A 19,555-nucleotide genomic window follows, 5' to 3' on the forward strand; every position below is an offset into this window, starting at 1 on the left:
CATTTGCTTATAATAATGTATAGCTATTTTCTAGATGTGAGCATATATGCACAGGGAGTTTGTTTTATTCTTCTAGAAATAAATTCCTTATTTATTTCAACAGAAATTGAAAAGGAAAGCTGTGGGGATCCTGGAACGCCATTGTATGGTATCAGAGAAGGGGATGGATTTTCGAACCGTGATGTTTTAAGGTTTGAGTGTCAGTTTGGATTTGAATTAATTGGAGAGAAATCTATCATTTGCCAAGAAAACAACCAATGGTCTGCCAACATACCAATCTGTATTTGTATGTACCAAATCTTTTATTATTATTATATTTAATACATAACATTATAATAAGTTTTTCCTTACATGTAATAATTTGTGTGATTGGTTGCAGAGCTAGCACAATGCAATTAATTCCACTGACAGGATGAATTTACTTTTGTTCAGTGGTGGGTTTGCCTAATGATTATGCCCAAGACAGGTTCTAGAACTGCTAAAATATTTTTTTCTTTTACTAGCAACTATTAAAGCAGTTGTCTTTATGTGATTTAATATAATGTTTTATTATTGGCTTTTTTGTAGGATTCTGCAGATTTTATATGTTTGATACATTTTTATAGCTACTTTTATAAGTTAATATATTTCTTTAGATTAGAAGCTGCTGAATTGTAATCAAGGGTTTAAATTATTTACATTTTTCCCCATGTATTATATATGAATATCTTTTAACACTTAAATGATCATAGACATTTATAGCTCTCTTCCAGTTACATTATACAGCATAAGTAAAACCAATAGTGTTATATATATTTGTGGTAACACCTTTCTTAACATTTCCACTGAAATAGTACAGATCAAATATATTCAGAGTGCAATCAGTTGCTTTCATCCCTGCAACTCAGTTTAATGTGGCTTAACTGAAATGGTTGAATATAAAATATTATCCTGATAACAACAAAACTACTCTGTTGTCTCTTTGAGGTTAGTTAATTTCTTGTGCTTCTGTGTGAACAACAAATGATAAGAGCGCTGTTGACTTTCTGGCTCTTTAACGTGCTCAGTGAGAGGTCTGCTCATCTAAACAGTTCCCTAAAGGAGAAAATAATTGGTGCCAAGTGATTAAGCCTTGTTGAACATGGGTAAATTGTAAGGACTGCCGTGGGCTTCCAATGCAAAAAGGATGTTCTTTATTACCTGGGGGCTCTTCTTGGGAAGTAGTTTTATTGAGGGGAAGGGAATAAAGAAATAATAATAAAAAAAAGAACCTTCTTTCTGGCTTCACAGATCATAAAAAATACTGAATTATTCAGTTGAGGTAATCAGCAAGTTTAAGGATATCTTACAAAAAATTAGTAATAAAATAAATCCTTATTGAAATGTTTTATTCTATTATCTATTTTCTTTCTCTCTTTTTTGGCAGTTCCTTGCCTTTCCAATTTCACTGCACCAATGGGAACAGTTCTTTCACCTGATTATCCAGAGGGATATGGGAATAATTTAAACTGTATCTGGACAATAATTTCAGACCCTGGGAGCCGAATCCATCTCTCTTTTAATGACTTTGACTTGGAATCTCAGTTTGACTTCCTTGCAGTTAAAGATGGTGACTCTCCAGATTCCCCCATAATAGGAACATTTACTGGTGCTGAAGTTCCTTCCCATCTTACCAGTAATGGTCATATTTTGCGTCTGGAATTTCAAGCTGACCATTCAATGTCAGGGCGTGGATTTAACATCACTTATAACAGTGAGTAATAGTATTTTTAATGTATGTGTGTGTTTTGTTTTCAGCATACAGTTTAGGAGATATGTATAAGGATGTAAAAATGATGTTATGGTAATACACCTTCAAATAAATCCTGTGTACCTACGAATACCTAATTTAGGTGGTTAGATTGTCTTTCAAATACAGTGTTAGGGCTGAAAATATATCTATATTTATCATTTACGGCATTAGAGATCATAGTGATGGGAGTGTTTAGAAGACTGACAAATCAGGCCAGTTTCAAATTGTAAAACAGAACTTTACTAAATTTGCTAACAGCACACTTTGTGCTTCCGGATAAATCCTACGTAATGTTAATCACCATCATTACATGTACAAAACTGTTGTTCTTGATCACTCATATGCTAATTTAGCTGTGAATGTATGTAATACCCTGGAGCTGATGACTGCAGTCCATGTTAACTCCTAGTCAGGGAGGTTAACACGGGCAGCCATAGGAGAGCTCTTTGATAAGAGAAGTCAAACCACAGCAGGCTTGTCTTCTTTTTCTCTGTTTTACCTTCCATATGGCTGATGATTTTAAGCTATTTTTCCCACTCCCAGGAAAGGAGGTTTCTTGTTCTCCTGGTACTACTTACCTTGTTCTTTTTTGTCTTGTCAGCCATCCTTGTGTATTCAGGAGGATGTCTTGGCCTATTTGCAGTCCCTTGTGCTTATCTTGTCTTTTGTTTAGTAATTTTTTGCCACTTGGATGCCTTCTATGTGCAACTACACCTCTCTGTCTTTGCCTTTCTGGTGATCAAATTGCTCACATGCTTATGTAAAATGCTTATATGTTGTTCTTGGCTACACCATTACAATTTTAAAAACAATACTTACATGCACTTGTTAGTTACTCTGGTTTGGTATACTTGTATATAGGCTAGAGATAAGTTCATATTAATTATATCCTGATTAATACACTTTTAACTTACAGATGTAACAGCCATGGCGAGAGAAATTTCTAGACTGCTATTCAGAGCAACTGCAGTAAATAGTAGTTGGGCTTCTGTCTTGAGCACTCTGAATTGTACCTACCTATTTGTAGCTTTTGGAAGGGAAACCAGCATCTTCTGTCACCTTTTGTATTTCGTTTATCTATTACACAGAAACAGAGAGTTTCCTGTTAAAATGGAGTGCTGTGTATTTCACTTGCTTCTGTCCTGAGGGAGGTGAAAAGGTTGAAACTAACCAAAAACATACATAGCTCCATATTTACTACTTGGCACTACATTTACTGACAGCATAATAAGTGAAGGTGACATTAAATATCTTCTCCAATACTAAATATCATTAGCACTTATTCATCTTACTTTTTGCTGGCAAAATTGTTACTTTTTCTCTGAAGGACATACGAAGAACTGCCTGCGTTGTATTGCTATCAAATTATTTGGCATTCATCCCACATCAAAGTCCAGACAAGGTATATTTCCAGCTAGGGCAGACACGATGATGCAATATGTAAGCCTAGAGCATGAATAACACTGCAAAATATAGTGTGAAGCTTTCCTGGGAGCATATGCAAAACTAAATTTTGCCACCCCAGCAGTGAAGTGAGAAGGACTGGGTTTAGCCAAGTTGTTGCTTTTGGGGCGTTGGAAGGAAATTAGAAGGAGAGGAAATGCCTGAAGTATCAGCCTTGCAACTATATGTAGAGGATGGTAGGGATAAGAGAGTGGCTATTGGGGGGCTCATCATATTCTCCAGCCAGAGATGCCTCACCTCACATATTTGGATTTTTTTTTCTTTTTTTCTTCTTTCTGATGGTAGAGATAGCAGAGTAGTTTACTATGCCAACATGTAGACAAATTAGGCAAAAGATGATGGATATTTTGATATTCCCAAAAGTCTGATGTCATGAGTAACTGGTCCCATTCCTATCTTTTTCCCTAACACCTAAGAGTATGATAATTCCAGGGGCTTACTTGGAATATGAGTGAATCTTCAACTGCACGATTTGAAGGAGCGCTGTATACCCACGTCTCCCCTTCCCAGATGAATGTGTTACATGCTTGGCTATATGAAAAAAAATAGTCTTTATTGTTGAAGATGTTTTACTCTGAATAAAACAAAAAAGAATCCATTAAACCAAAGAGGAAATGAGATTAAGTGAGCTTGGGAATTAAGAGACCCAGACTCCACATTTTTCTCCAAAGAATGTTAATAATTAATATTATTTTCATAGTATTGCAAGGACTAAATTCCCCTGTGGCTCTCTATTTTTCTTGCATCATAGTTCACCTCCCCATCTTTTTTTTCTCTCTTTCTTTAGTTCTGTTTTGTTTGAGGTTCATTCTTTCAGAGAAGTATTTCTTAAGACTCACCTTGAACATTGCTGTCTGAATAGGAAAGAGATAAGCTGACACCAGATTACTGTATAAACATTTTTTTTCTGATCTTGTCTAATATTTCAGCTCCCAGCCCTCTGTCTTAGATGCTTCATCCCCAGGTCATTTGTCACAAATGTAGAACATAAGCATGAAGAAAATGTGGTGTCTACTTATTGGTTCCTGTAGCTACCAGTCATCACTACAAACTAAACTTTGAGCTGTAGCTAGGTATCTTAGTACCATAACTAAATATTGGAAAGTCTGGGGTTATTCAGTGCTATCGAAATATAAAATCAGTTATAAAGAAAATGAGAGACTGAATCCATATTTCTTAACAGAAGTTGTAACATTTGTTTTATGTTTTCTTCTCTTTTAACATTTACAAGAGTTTTGCTTACTTCTTTAAGGTTTCACTGTGGTGTGGTCAATGGTGTCAAGCCTAATTCTAGTGATGACAAAAAAAATAAAATTAGGGAGTCTAAGGCAGTCGCCTTGGATAAAAATTAGACCTGTGTATAAATGGATATTCTCAAGTCATCCCATTTTGCAGAACTAGAACTAAATATAGGTCAGTTAAAGTAGGATTTACAGTAAAAATGGAAGATGCAGGTGATTAGCACAGAATAATCCTTTTATTTACTTTTTATTTGGAAATACAACAATTCATCAAACACTCTCAAGACTTCAGGTTTAATATTTTAATGCCGTATAAATATACTTATCAGAACAAATTCTGGCCCTTTAAAAAATTTGCAGACTTCCTTGGGCATGTGGTAGTCTGATTACGGTATCTCTCAATTAACAGTCACTTAAAGTAGACATTGATAGTACTAAATGGTACAATTTTAATTTTTATAAAGAAGTAATAATGCAATATTAACTCTTACCAGTTGTATAATGAAACCCACTCACTCTGAAAAGAATTATTTTAAAGAAGTGTTTTCTATATTTGAGCAGTTTAACACATTTATATTTTTATTTCTTTTTATAGGTGTGTTTGAGCTAGAAAGGAGGGTGGGGTGTTTGTTAAACTCTAGTTAAAATCTACTTAAAAAAGCAAAAATAACTCCAGAAAATGTGTCTAATCTTTCTTCAGTAAAGACAGCTGCAATCTGATAAGTTACAGAAATAATCTTTACGTAATAAATAGTTTAAGGCCAAGAGAGAGGATAAAAAAGGAATTAATATCATTTTCACTCTGTCTTGGCATTCATAAACCCAAAGTTAATTAAAAATATCCATTTTCTGCTAACAGTCCAGCTTATATATTTCAAAGCTATTTGTCTCTTTTTACCCCCTTCAAGAGTAGAAACAGTATATCACAGAAAAGGTGCAACAGGATCAATCTTTTCTAAAAAGAATGTAGGCTACTAAAGTACATAATTTCATTAATGTTTTTAAGTTATAGGATGGAGAAGAATAAAACTGAGTTACTAGTACATAATCTGATTTTTAAATAGTATTTCTTAGAAACTATTTTTATCCCATATTTATTTTTATTATGGCAACATATGTGGTCTCCTATAATTAGTCTCATTCCAGTAAAACTAAACATAAATTCAACTTCTGTTGGAAGTAAACAAAAATTAGTTTTCAAATGTCTCATCTTTGAGTTACTTCACTAAGTCTGACAGAGTTTTCTAGTGAGTTAACTTTTGGGACAAGCCCACAGAAATGTGTGACTTGAAAATGGATGATGCAGAGAATGTTTGAATAACCAAAGGAATAGGAACTCAAAAGGCTGTGATTTTCAGCTGGGTCAGATCCTTGCATTGGTTCACTTATATCTGGCTATGCACTACTGTTGCTGCAAAAGGGGGAATGAGGCAGGAGAGTGCGTTACTGAGTACAGCAGTACACAGGAACATAGCAACCTGAAACTACATTGGTTTAAGTTGCTATAGAACTGCATGTTTACACCCAGCTCCTTGCTTGCAGTTTATATCCCAAACCCAGGAGCCCTTAATGACATACCTGGTCTCTGTGAAGGTATTTATAAACTCAGTCATCCCTTAATCTTCCTTCTAATAAGTTATATGCATTGAACTCCTCAGTTTAAGGGGAAGTCTGAGCCTTTTATCATATTTGTGACTCCTTTATGAATGCTTCTGACTTTATCTACATCTTCGTTCAATTATGGAGATCAGAACTAGACACGGTATCTGAATATAGTCACATAAATTACAAACAATGGAGTTATACAGTCTCTGCTTCAGTCTGGATTTCCTAGTTTAGGTCAGGACAGACAAAATGCATACATTAATTGCTATGCAACAATTGGAGCTATATGAAGGAAAATGGATATTTATTGCCTGTGACAAAGCAGTTAATGCAAAGATTACAAAGTCACGAGTGATTATTCCTATCTCCCCTTCCCTGGTAGAAGCAGGGACTGTCAGTAGTTAGGAGGAACTCTATCAGCTCCAGGTGGGAGAGTTTGGTCCCAGGTGTCCTTGAAGCATTCCAGAAGCCAGAGTCATGCCAACCTTCCTTTTTGAGATGGAGAGCATCTTCCAGATTGTTTGATTTTTTCTAGTTGGTGGACTGCTTTAAGCTGTTGCTCATTGATCAGGATGTAGAAGGTGCTGGGCAAATATTGTTGTATAAGTTTAGATCTACTGTTTCTGCGAGTTATGCAGATCTTTTTGTTGCTGTTTTCATTACAACTATTTAATTATGCTTTATCTAGCAAAAGTTGCAACCCTATGAACTACATAGCAACATGGCGAAGGTCAAAATGTGGGCCTCTGACATCAGTCTAATTACTCGAGTGATTTCAGCTCAGTAGGCCAAGACATTGACAATCCCAGATGCTGCTTTTTTATCCAAAGACTGCTTTAGTCTATTTTATTGCTGTGATAGGGTTTGGCTATCATGGCACATTTTTCCTGGCACTCCCTCCTGCTAGACTTTTTCAGTCTCAGTACTTCCCAAGAGAATTCTTCAAACTGTTATGTACTACACAGAAGTATGAGTTTACATGTGATGGTACTGAATAACCTACTAGTTGTTTGCATAACTTTTAACAACTTTTCACAATAGTTTTTTATGAAGTATCTCTTTATTATTTGATATTCTCTTAAATTCTGTTTCTTCTTTGATATTTTCCTCTGAAATGGTTACATTTACTCCAAAGCCATTGCTAGGCTTATCAGCTAAAACTCTTTGTAGGGCAATCTACCAAAACAATTAATCGCACCAGTGGACCACTCCTTTCTGGCCCTATTTCCAAGGAGCTTTCAGAGAAGACTAGATGAGTTATGGTTAGCTTCATTCCTGCCTTCCTATCTTTTGAGATCTCTGGAGTTCCTCCCCTTCACATTTTTTTGATGCAAAATGCAGGTTTTAACATCCTTCTGAGTTAATATCAGAACTGAAAGTACTTCATCATCACCCTGTGCTATGATTATGCTGCCTGTTTTTTTTCCAGGTACTATTTAAAATACCAGTACAATCATGATAGTTGATGAGTATAAATGCCAGGAAAACTGAATCCTCTTTACATGTAATATTGCATAAGGAACTTTTCCATGGTTTCTTGATTTATTGATGATGGGTAAAATATTAATATTGAGGATATACTGCTGTGGTCTTTTTCTTTTCGGTTTAAAGCTTGTGTATAATATTACAGCTCCACCATGAAGTTTTTCAGAAGTATAGGCAAACAATTTTATTCATGAAGTAATGTAACTGCAGTCAGGCTACACTAAGAGAGTGACTGCTGTTGTTGGGAAAGATTGTCTTTCACTCTCTTCCCTCCCATAGCCATCCTATACACTACAATCGCTTTCATAGGAGCAGCAGTAGCAGCCACATCTCTCAGTTCCTGAGGTGAAATATAGGGCAATGAACCGATTTTGCAGCCTTAATAAACTGATGTCATACACAAGCAAGTTATACCTGGAGTCAATGTTTATCTACATTTACAGATAACAATATTGAAAATCTATCTCTGTGTTGTCTGAAGCTAATAAGAAAAACAATCAATCCCCTTACTAAAAGTGATGACTGTGCATAAAGTATTGAAAAAGTTTTTGTAACCCCTATGAAAAAGTATGGGATTGCACCATTTTTTAATGTCATCCTCAAATGGTGGACAACTATTCAATGAAAGCACTATTTTCATTCCCAATATATGTAGCATTTCCTAAGTCAAAATGTCAATAAACAAATGCTTTCTCCTGTCTGTTATTATGATTCTTAATACTTCTGTAATGCAACATCTGAGAAATTTTTCTGCTAAGTTAATGAAATATTACTTTTTTAAAAATTTCATGGGGGAGCTTGGATATGCTTTGTCTAGCAGACAAATTACTAAAACTGCAGAAAAATATTGTGAAAATGACCTTTTTAGGGTGTAGTCCTTTCTGATGTCTCCATATGTAGACATATTTATGAAGATATAATTTGCAGTCATCACACATGAGGAAGGTGGATATTGTGCTTGTGATATTTGTTCTCAGTGAAAAATCAACATTTTTAAAAATATAAGGTTTATGTGCAGTATTCTTAATAAATAAAATATCAAAATATAATAACTAATTAATACATAACTGTTAATTATATTGCTATAAATATGACTTTGCTCACTCCTGGTAGGAAGATGAGCTTGCTTGTTCTCCCAGTGTAAGGTGTATTCTGTAACAAAAGGCATGGACATCTTTGTTATAGTATCTAGATATATACAGGGAAATTATAATTTTTTAATTTGCCCATAAACTTGAAATTTTGGAAGGATTTGTACATACTAGGAATTTCTTTGACCTTAAATATAATGATATGGTCAGTTTCAGGTTTTCTTTCTTTCACCAACATCACCCCTTTTGTAGCTGTTCACTGGCTCTCAGTACAGAAATAAACCAGACTATGGCAATATCAGGCACACTGAGGTCAGTATGGCTCGAATGGATGTGACAGTGAGTTGAAAATACCAAAGATTGCTAAAGCTATTATATCATAGATGCTTGCCCTGCCCTTCTGATGGATGCTTGTGGCCCATTGTAACATTGGACAGGATGGACTGTTGGAAAGGAGAACTTAGCCATCACTGAAATCTGCCAGCACCTAGCTGTCCAAACTAAGATTCATGCTGGTATAACTTTATGGTATTTTAAGCAATTTTTTTTGTACTAGTTTACATTTTCTGCTGTTGGTCAAGCTTTTGTTTCTTATTGTTTCCTAATACAAATAGTTTGTTGTTACTAGCAGAATAAAAGCCTGAAAATGCTATCTTACTTGCAAGAGTTATCCCATTATTTCTTCCCTCCTTTTCCTTTGTCTTTTGAAAAGCATTTGGACATAACGAGTGCCCTGATCCTGGAGTGCCAATCAACGCTCGGCGTTTTGGCGACAACTTTCAGCTGGGGAGCTCAATTTCTGTTATATGTGAGGAAGGATTTATTAAAACACAAGGAACTGAAACAATTACTTGCATGCTGATGGATGGAAAAGTAATGTGGAGTGGACCTATTCCTAAGTGTGGAGGTATGTATAATATTTCTTTCTGATTCAGGAGAACTTGATGTAATGCCTTTTGTTCACCAAATAAAGTTCAGATTTTTGCAAACAGATAGCAAAAAGCTCCTGTAAAACCCAGTCCTTAATAAAGGAGTCTAATGAGGCATGAGCTTTTATTAAAATCCTGTCTGCAGGAGAGAATTTTTTTCATAACTGTTATAAGGATAGAAAGAAAACATGGAAAAAATTGGCATAAACATCAGTGATGTAAGCACTGCTATATAACCTTTATAACAATGAAGGCTCACCTAAGAAACTTATTAGGACTGGAATAGGAATAGTTTACGCTGTTCATACTTTCAGATAGCTCTCATTTAGCACTGGTGGAACTACAATTTCCCAGACATTTTAAGCTTGAAAGGAACACTCCTGCCTTTTTTTTTTTTTTTCTTTTTAAAGCATGTATTCGTCCAATTTGAGAAACTGTTTAAAACAATGAGCTTCAGTGCTAGCAATACACCAATAATATTCGTCTCTGCATTTTTGAATTCCAGTCCAATCTGTATCATGATTGGCCTTGTTAATACCTAAGAGAAAGAGGTAGTAGGGAAGAAGTAAATAAGAAAATCCTTCTGCTTTCACTGAACCTTATTTTAGTATATTGAAGGTTTCTGTTCTTCAACTTCGACATTTAAATCTCTTGTTCAACTTGCCACTCAAGGTTCTTAAGCAGTCAAGGGTCTGGTTTGGATTTTTGGTTTTGGTTTTGGTTTGGTTTTGTTGTTGTTGTTTTTTTTAAATTATTTTCACCCAGTTTTGGATAGAATATTTTCTTCAAAATACAGCTATCGACCTCCTACTTCAGACAGATGAACAATCTAAAATCATTTGAGTGCTCAGTGATGTTTGCTGTTACAATATTAAATTAGAATGAAGATGTTGATCTCTTTCCAGTTCTTTGGCTATGGTATTTAAAACAACGTGAGAGGTTTTAGCTATCTGTTGCAGTGCTTATGTTTCTTCTACCCACAGTGACACCTAGACTGGGGAAGATTCTCTTAGCAATTGATCTTCCTATTTATAGAAATTAAATACTTTCATACATCACAACCTCTAAAACAGTGTTATTCATATTTCCTCGGACTTGTTTATACTGATAGATATATCAGGTATATATAATCTTTGCTTCTTTAATTGTCTATATTTTAAGACATCATCACCTAAAGGGGAAAAAAAATTAATTCAGTAGCTTGTAATGATTTTTTTAAAAAATACATGATTTGTAAAAATACATGATTTAATCAATAATGGTATAATCTCTCATTTATAGTTTGTTACTTTTTATTTTAAACAAAAGCTTAGCTCTTGTTTTCACTATGTAACTGACTTTCTAGCAAAATTTTCTTAATTTTAATACATGAATGCAACTCCTTATCATACACTTTGCATCCAGTTTACTTTCTATGATAAATTATTATTGTTTCATTGATATAAGGTGGGTCAGTTTCCCTAGACAAGATTAGTATAGGCTATAATGCACTTGCTTTATTCTAAGGTTCATGGAGCTGTATAACACTGTTAATAAAATATAAGGTTGCATTCTCAATGTTACATTAAAAACTTAAATTAATGGGAATATTTTAAAATGTCAGTCCATACACAAGATAATCTGATCCATAGGTGGTGGTCTGAGACTCTGAATGGAACATATATTGCAATCCTAGACGTTGGGACACATATATTTGAATTAGATGTATATATCAAGTACAGAATTAGATATATTTTTAAAATTTAAGATAAAATTTGAAGACAAATAAAATATTTTTAAGCTAATAAATTAATTCTGTCTGTTGGGATGTTCAGAATTTTTATTGGCATTTGCCTGTAACATATAATCATTTCATATAAGGTGAAGTTTGCTTGCCCTACACATACCTCATAATTTCATTGTCATGTATATCAAGTCAAAGGCATGAACTCCACATACTGACTAAGACACACTGAATGTGACTGCTGTGCAGTTTTCCTTCCACTGCAGAAATGTTGGCTATTATAATATATAGGAGAGAACCATTTAATAATAAATGTGGTGCAGATGGATAGGGTCAGCATACTTATTTTTCAGGGTAATCCTGACCAGCCTCTGCTGGGGCTTCCTCCCAGCCCTGCTCATGGCCCAGGATCCCATTTCATCTCAACCTGGGGCTGTCAGTCCCTGCCCCAGCAATGCTGCAAGAGTGTTGATTTCCTGCCCTATTCTCTGCTGATCTCAGCGTGCTCATGGGACTTCCTAGTTTGACCTCAGACCTAACCCATCAAATTGCATTAATCTGATGGTCATTTGGCTGTCACCAGACCCTTTTTCTGTCACCAATCCAGTCCTGTTCACCTTGCTCAGGTGGAGTTGGATGATACTCTGCTGGTGAGGGCACTACCTCTGTCTGTGCATGTTTATGTGATTATTCTTGACTCCTGGCTTCTCTTCTCTAGTGGAGCAGCCCTGCTTTTGCTGTTCCCTGCTGCGTTTGAATTTGGGATTCCTGTCCTTGTGCCTTTCATCCTTCCTGTGTGAGGGTTATATGGAGGATTTTCCCATAATCTCTTGTAATACTATGCTGTTGTACCTGTGTTGCAGATCTAACCTTGGTCTTCCTTCATAACTCCTGTAATGCTTAATATCCTGCTGTTCTGTAGCATGGGTGATAAGCTCTTGAAAAAAGGGTCTAAAACTATGAATCTCCAACACGTTCAGTGATTAGCCTGTCATTCTCAAAGCTTTCTTCACACTCACATATGGAAATTTCCTGCCTCAACTCCTGCACCTTATTATATAAAGAAATAAATAGAAACAACTTTGTGAGAATTCTTAGATCAAGCTAAGATTGGATTTTGATATTTGACATAGACCTGTGTTTGACAAAGAGATTATAGCTGATGACAGTCTCTAGTTATATTATATTTCTAGTGTTTTGGTTTTAACATACTGACAGTGGGTATGAACCTGCCAGGCAACCATCAAATAGAACTGGAAGAAAGATCAGGGGCTGAAAAATCAATGTAAAATGGTCAGGGAAAAAATTCTTCAGCAAGATGACTGGAGAGTTTTATTTTCTAAAAAACAAGGCTCTCTCAGATAAGCCCAGTCACCCAACGATTTTGAAGGGAAGGACTCCTGTGTCAAGGAAATCAACATGTGATGGTGACAGTCAAGTAAAAAATTCTGTTGAATCTTGCACTGAAGGCATCAAGAAGAAACATAATCAGGGGAAAGGTAAGAAAGATTTTCTTTAAAAAAAAAACAAACCAAACCAAAAGAACAGCAAAACACTCTGTTATTGGCAGATCCCAAATACAAAGAGAAATTACTCCGAATTTAGGCAACCTTATAATGGGCATTATTTTTAATGTAATTTTCATAGGAGTATTTTTGTTAGAGAGTTAAATTTTGTATTCCAAAGATAATCTTTAACAGTTTCATGTAAATTTTGTGAGAAAATAGAGCTTTGTACAAGTTTAGCAATACTGTATTCCAACTATGGTAGTATACTGGCTCAGAATAAGGCCATCTGGTATTCCTATTCTTGTTGATATATTTTGTAGTTTATAGGCTCCACATGTATTATGAATATAAATAAGTGATTATATACAATAAAATGTAGGGATGACGAATGCTGTAGACTTAACCTTCTGGTAGCTGAGGTGAATATGAGTTTAAATACCTTGTTGTTTGAACAGTACTGTTTGCTGAAGGTAGTATGACAAAGGGACTTTAAGGTAAAAGGTGAGAAACACTATTTTAAAAACATCAGTGAGAAGAAAAAAAAAAAATCTGCATATTTAGAAATGTTTGCAACATATTGAATTCTGAACTTTATCTAGCTTTTAGAAAACCTTTTTTTCCCACACAGTAAGAGAAAGATAGGCTAGTATGTCCTTAAAAATATAGGAGCTTGGTAATCTCCTGAGAAAAATGAAGGTCAGACAAATGTATAATAATTCAAGATCTTCAATTCGAAGGTGTATCAAAGAAAGCAAAATTAATCCATTTTTATAATGGAGAGTAAAGGAGAATAATATAGACAATGATAAGTACTGTGCTGCTTTGTCAAAATGAGCAACCAAAATGCTTTGCAGACTGTATTAAGTGAAAAAAAAAAACAGAAAGTTAAGAAATAGTCATGTCTTTGGACAAAAATGCTGTATATTTCACACTATTTTTATTAGAGAGACATGGCTGTCAACAGTACAGTAAGACCTTTCCAATTTCATAGAATCGTAGAATTGTTTAGGTTGGAAAAGATCTTTAAGATCATCAAGTCCAACCGTGAACCTAGCACTGCCAAGTCCACCACTAAACCATGTCCCTAAGCACTATATCTACCCGTCTTTTAACAAACTCCAGGGATGGGGACTCAACCATTTCCCTGGGCAGCCTGTTCCAGTGCCTGATTATCCTTTCAGTGAAGAAATTTTTCCTAATATCCAATCTAAACCTCCCTTGGCTCAACTTGAGCCTCTTCTTCTCCAGGCTAAACAACACCAGTTCCCTCAGCTGCTCCTCATAAGACATGTGCTCTAGACCCTTCACCAGCTTCGTTGCCCTCCTCTGGACATGCTCCAGCACCTCAGGGTCCTCCTTGTAGTGAGGGGCCCAAAACTGAACACAGTATTCAAGGTGCGGCCTCACCAGTGCTGAGGACAGGGGGACAATCACTTCCCTAGTCCTGCTGGCCACGCTATTTCTTATGCAGGCCAGGATGCTATTGGCCTTCTTGGCCACCTGGGCACACTGTTGCCTCATATTCAGCCGGCTGTCGACCAGCCCCCCCAAGGTCCTTTTATGCCAGGCAGCTCTCCAACCACTCTTCCCCAAGCCGGTAACATTGCATGGGGTTGTTGTGACCCAAGTGCAGGACCCGGCACTTAGCCTTGTTGAATCTCATGCAGTTGGCTCCGGCCTATCGATCCAGCCTGTCCAGATCCCTCTGTAGACCCTTCCTACCCTCCACCAGATCAACATTCCCACCCAACTTGGTGTCGTCTGTGAACTTACTGAGGTTGCACTCCATCCCCTCATCCAGATCATTAATAAAGATATTAAACAGGACTGGCCCCAGTACTGAGCCCTGGGGAACACCACTTGTGACTGTCTGCCAACTGGATTTACCTCCATTCACCACAGCTCTTTGGGCCTGCCCATCCAGCCAGTTTTTTACCCAGGAAATGGTATGCCCATCCAAGCCGTGAGCAGCCAGTTTCTCCAAGAGAATGCTGTGGGAAACAGTGTCAAAGGCCTTACTAAAGTCCAGATAGACAACATCCACAGCCTTTCCCTCATCCACTAAGTGGGTCATCTTGTCATAGGAGGAGATCAGGTTAGTCAAGCAGGACCTGCCTTTCATAAACCCATGCTGACTGGGCATGATCCCGTGGTTGTCCCATACATGCTGCATGATGCCACTCAGGATGATCTGCTCCATAGCCTTCCCTGGCAAGGAGGTCAGGCTGATAGGCCTGTGGTTTCCCGGATCCTCCTTCTGGCCCTGCTTGTAGATGGGCGTCACATTTGCTAACCTCCAGGCAACTGGGACCTCCCCTGTTAGCCAGGACTGCTGATAGATGATGGAAAGTGGCTTGGTGAGCAGTTCTGCCAGCTCCCTCCATAGATGTAAATCTATGCTCTTTCAATTTAAAACTGTTATACCTTGTCCTATCACTACAGGCCTTGATAAAAAGTCTCTTTCTGTCTTTCTTGTAAACCCCCTTTAAACATTGAAAGGCTGTAATAAGGTCTTCCCGGAGCTTGCTTTTCTCCAGGCGGAACAATCCCAGCTCTCTCAGCCTTTCTTCATAGGAGAGATGTTCCATCCCTCCGATTATTTTTGTGGCCTTCCTAACCTGCTCTAAGAGGTCCATGTCCTTCTTGTGCTGGGGACCACATAGCTGCATGCAGTACTCCAGGTGGGCTCTCACAAGAGCAGAGCAGAGGCGAAAAGTCACGTCCCTTGAACTGCTGGCTGTGCTTCTTTTTGCACAGCCCAGGATATGATCGACTTTCTGGGCTGCGAGCACATATTGCCAGCTCCTGTCCAATTTTTCTTCTATCAATATCCCAGGTCCTTCTCTGCAGGACTGCTTTTAATCCGATCATCTCTCATCATCTTCGGAAGGTCTCCTAACAGATCTCATTTGCTTTGGAAGTGAATATTGAAGTGTTTTGGTAACAGGCCAAAAGTTTTTGCTTGTGTTTAGAAATAAATGACAAGTAATTTTTGCATTCAGATAGTTATAAAGTCCATACACATAGTGTATAACTCACTTCCAGTGCTTTACTAGGATGCTTTATTCAACAATAAAAGAAAACCTTAAGCAAAAATAAAAATCTTTGTCTACATATAGATGCCTATGATGTAAGTAATTGTGTGTATATGTCCACTGAGCCTGGCAAAGAAACAAAGAAAGCTCACCCTTCACTTTAGAAAATGACATTCAGTGGAAAATTTCCAGCTTGATCATTTCAGCTGTGTGTGAACTTGGTGAAATACAGGGTCATTTGGTGAATTTGTTTAGAAAAGTGTCATAAAACTGACAACAAACAAATATGTTCAAAAACCAAAAAAGAAAAAACAATCCTGTAAGATTTTCCTTTAGAAAACATGTTTATTCCCTGAGGGTTCAGGTCCTGAGAAGCTCACCAAATCTAATTTGGGCTTCATCAAATCCTTAATTAGCAATTAAGCAATGAAACTCATGATAACTCTGCCATGCATTTATAGTTCTATGGGCTAATGTATTTACACCAATATTCATCAGAACAAAGTTTTTAAGCATACTTCTAACTGGAGACATAGTATTTTCCTGATGTCTATAGGTTACCATATGACTTGATTATTATGTATAATAAAGTTTATATATACATATATATATACACACACACTGAAGGTCATGTTCTTCTCTAATTATTTGTACAGATGAACAAATCCCACTCTTGGCACATATCCATGTCATGTGCAAGAGAGAAGATTAAGGTGACAAAGATCCTTAGTTTAATCCTGGTATCTCTTCATTCAATTCCAAGGCACCCAATCCTAACACTTTCTACTGCAGTTTGCAGCTTAGAATCTGCTCATTGATACATTTTACATCTCAGTAGTGTTAAAAAGTTCTGCTCTCCAGAATACAGTGCCCTCGCTCCAGAAGTGGAATTCGTATAGCCAGAACATTTTTTGGAAATATAGCTATAAACAAGTAAATATTTGTTTTGAGTCCCCTGAAAACCATCTCCTCCTCAATGAGCAGACATAATGAGATATAAGACTAGTACTTGATAACCTTCTTAAGCTGAAACTGGAAAATCCACTTATCCAGTTAATTTCATTCTTATTTATATAACACAGAAAAAATGTGTAGTTTTATTAGGACTTTGTCTAGAATAATGGATATATTCAGTGTTTGATACTGTGTTGTTGAGAAGTCTTTGACAAATCTTTATTCTCACCCAGGTTGTATCAGTGCACATCTGTACCACATGACAGATGGTAATGGAAAAGAGAGTGATGTAAATGGTTCAATTTACTGTCTGCTTTGTATGATTTAGCATTGTCCACAAAAGGTACTACCTACTTCTTCATGGCTGACATTTTGGGGAAGCGATGAATTTTGCTTCTGCCTGCTTGTGTAAGGCACTGAAATGTATATTGTTAGTTTTCTTCTTTGCCTCACATAGAGGACGTATAAACAGGTGTGATCAAAAAGATTTATGACAGAAAAATCAGTTTTAATGTAAAGTTTGAATTAAATAGCTAATACATTCTGCAGATTTCATTTTCCATAAAACAGTCATCAATTCCTGAAAATAAAGAAACTGTAGACTGCTCATCATTTGAGACTGTGGTCACCAGTTTAAGAGCATTCTCTATGTAATGCTTTTCTCTTCTAAGATATCCTAGATATTTTAAATTGCTAGAAAAACATTATGATTTGTTACCTATTTTAAAAATATTAACATTTCTAGTGATGGAATTACTGCATTTCTTAGATGTCTAGAATTCAAGATAATTCTGTGAATTAATTTCTCTATTTAGGGAATATCAATCTCCTACTGAAAACAAATAAACCAAAACATGCCAAGCACTGCTGCGATCTTTTCCTCACCCATCCATACCACTGAGGAGAAGATTATCTCACAAAAGTCTGATGACACATGCACTTGACTTTACATACACATGTAGATCCATCAGATGTAATGGTTTTGCATTCATGCATGAAATTAAAAACCTGCACAGAGCTTTGCAAGACTTAAACCTAAAACATCTGTCCTCTGGCAGTATTGGTCTTATGGTTCTTACTCTTCTCACCTGTGAGATTATACTATCTTTGTGGTAGACTAGCACTCTCTATAGCTAAAATCAGCATCAGTCAAACATGATTATTACTTCTGAGAATCTCTCTTCTGCCCTATGACTAACTATCTTGACACTGATCAGCTAATGGAAACTTCCCTCATTCTACCTCAGATTCTCTTCAACTATTTAAGAACTGTTATCAAAGAAATACTCTACATCTTTGTAATACCTACAGCTGTGGAGATATTCCTGTAATTAATATGTCATTAAGCCATTGAAAAACTTTAAATATGACTGCCAACAACTTTGGGTTCAATTATGTTTTAATACAGTTGTCCTAGCTTATATTTACTCACTATGTCTGAGAGAAAAACTACATGTTACTTCTAGTAATTCTACTTGCAGATGTATATATTACAGTATTTAACATATATTTGCTAAATGCTTCAAAATATCAACTAATCTTGTAATAACGGTAAGTATGTCTTTTTCATAAATGAGGAATTTGAACTGCCAACATGACAAGCAAAATGTATGTTATATGACAGTGGATTCATGTCAAAGCTAAAATAACAATTCACTAGTTTATAGCTTGATATTCAACTGAAACTTTTGCAAATATTTCAAATCTCTCTGCTCACAATTAAAAGCAGAAGTAATGACACTTTTTAAACACTGTGTTTTGATGTATGTTCTTTATTACAGGAAAATAGATTGTACCTGTAAGAATACAGTATAAAAAGCTTTGTCAGAACTTATTGAACAGTTTATTTTATCTTTTTGAGGTTTTAATTCAGTTGTCTCCATCTAATTCTGAACCCCACAGAGTCTGTAAGGTTCAAAGTTTTGTTGCATCTTCCTGCAACTGGATTTTTTTTTTTTTTGTTCAGTATAAATGTCCTATATTGAAAGTGATAATTGTGAATTACATATAATAAGTCTGTGTTATTATACCTTTCTCTTTGTTTCATTTTTAGCTCCATGTGGTGGGCATTTTTCATCTCCCAGTGGAGTAATCCTCTCTCCAGGCTGGCCAGGGTATTATAAAGATTCATTGAATTGTGAGTGGGTGATAGAAGCTGAACCAGGACACTCTATCAAAATTACATTTGAAAGGTCTTGGCTAATATTTTTCATATTTAATATTTTCCAATTTTTACCCAGAAGCAGGAGTTTATTAGGTCTGTCATAACATTAATTTGCACTTGTCTAAAATCAAGCAATTGTATTATTAGGTAGGAATTTCCAAAACACCTTAGTGCCTTCAGAGCATAAATTTTATCTTTAGTGAAATTTCTACTTTGATATGCTGAAAAGTTTTTGAAATTCCTACCCTCTTGCATATATTTAAGCCTGTCTGGCCCAGTTAAAAATTTTATCTGTTTTTAAAGATTAGCATGTTTCATTTGCTTGTAACCATGTTGCTATGATGAATTATACTTATGAAGCAATTTTTTTCTCTCAAACCTGTGAAATCTTCAACTCTGAAAATCTGAATCAACTGTGAAAACTGAATTAAATGCATTCATATTTTTATCCACCATGAATATTTAATTATCAAATCAGCTGATCTGTTTTTGTGAAAGGACTGTGTGCTCTCAGGATAGAATTCCAGTTTCCCCAAATTACTACAGCATCCTACTTTTCCTACATTACTGCCTATTACTTAGGTC

The 19,555-nt window shown here is 36.0% G+C and overlaps 1 protein-coding gene across 1 annotated transcript in view; it reads left to right on the top strand.

The window, feature by feature from the left end:
- The window catches only part of CSMD3 (CUB and Sushi multiple domains 3), a 746,059-nt gene that overhangs the window by 419,572 nt on the left and 306,932 nt on the right, over positions 1 to 19,555 (top strand). Inside the window, exons 14-17 of the mRNA XM_087747332.1 lie at positions 104 to 286; positions 1,406 to 1,732; positions 9,370 to 9,564; positions 18,860 to 18,998. Coding sequence (XP_087603458.1) covers positions 104 to 286; positions 1,406 to 1,732; positions 9,370 to 9,564; positions 18,860 to 18,998 — 844 coding nt within the window. The remainder of the gene's footprint in view (positions 1 to 103; positions 287 to 1,405; positions 1,733 to 9,369; positions 9,565 to 18,859; positions 18,999 to 19,555) is intronic.

Source organism: Nipponia nippon, unplaced genomic scaffold (genome assembly GCF_047370975.1).
Source record: "Nipponia nippon isolate SJK-2023a ecotype South Korea unplaced genomic scaffold, ASM4737097v1 scaffold_1, whole genome shotgun sequence".
In the NCBI taxonomy this organism is placed as follows: domain Eukaryota; kingdom Metazoa; phylum Chordata; class Aves; order Pelecaniformes; family Threskiornithidae; genus Nipponia; species Nipponia nippon.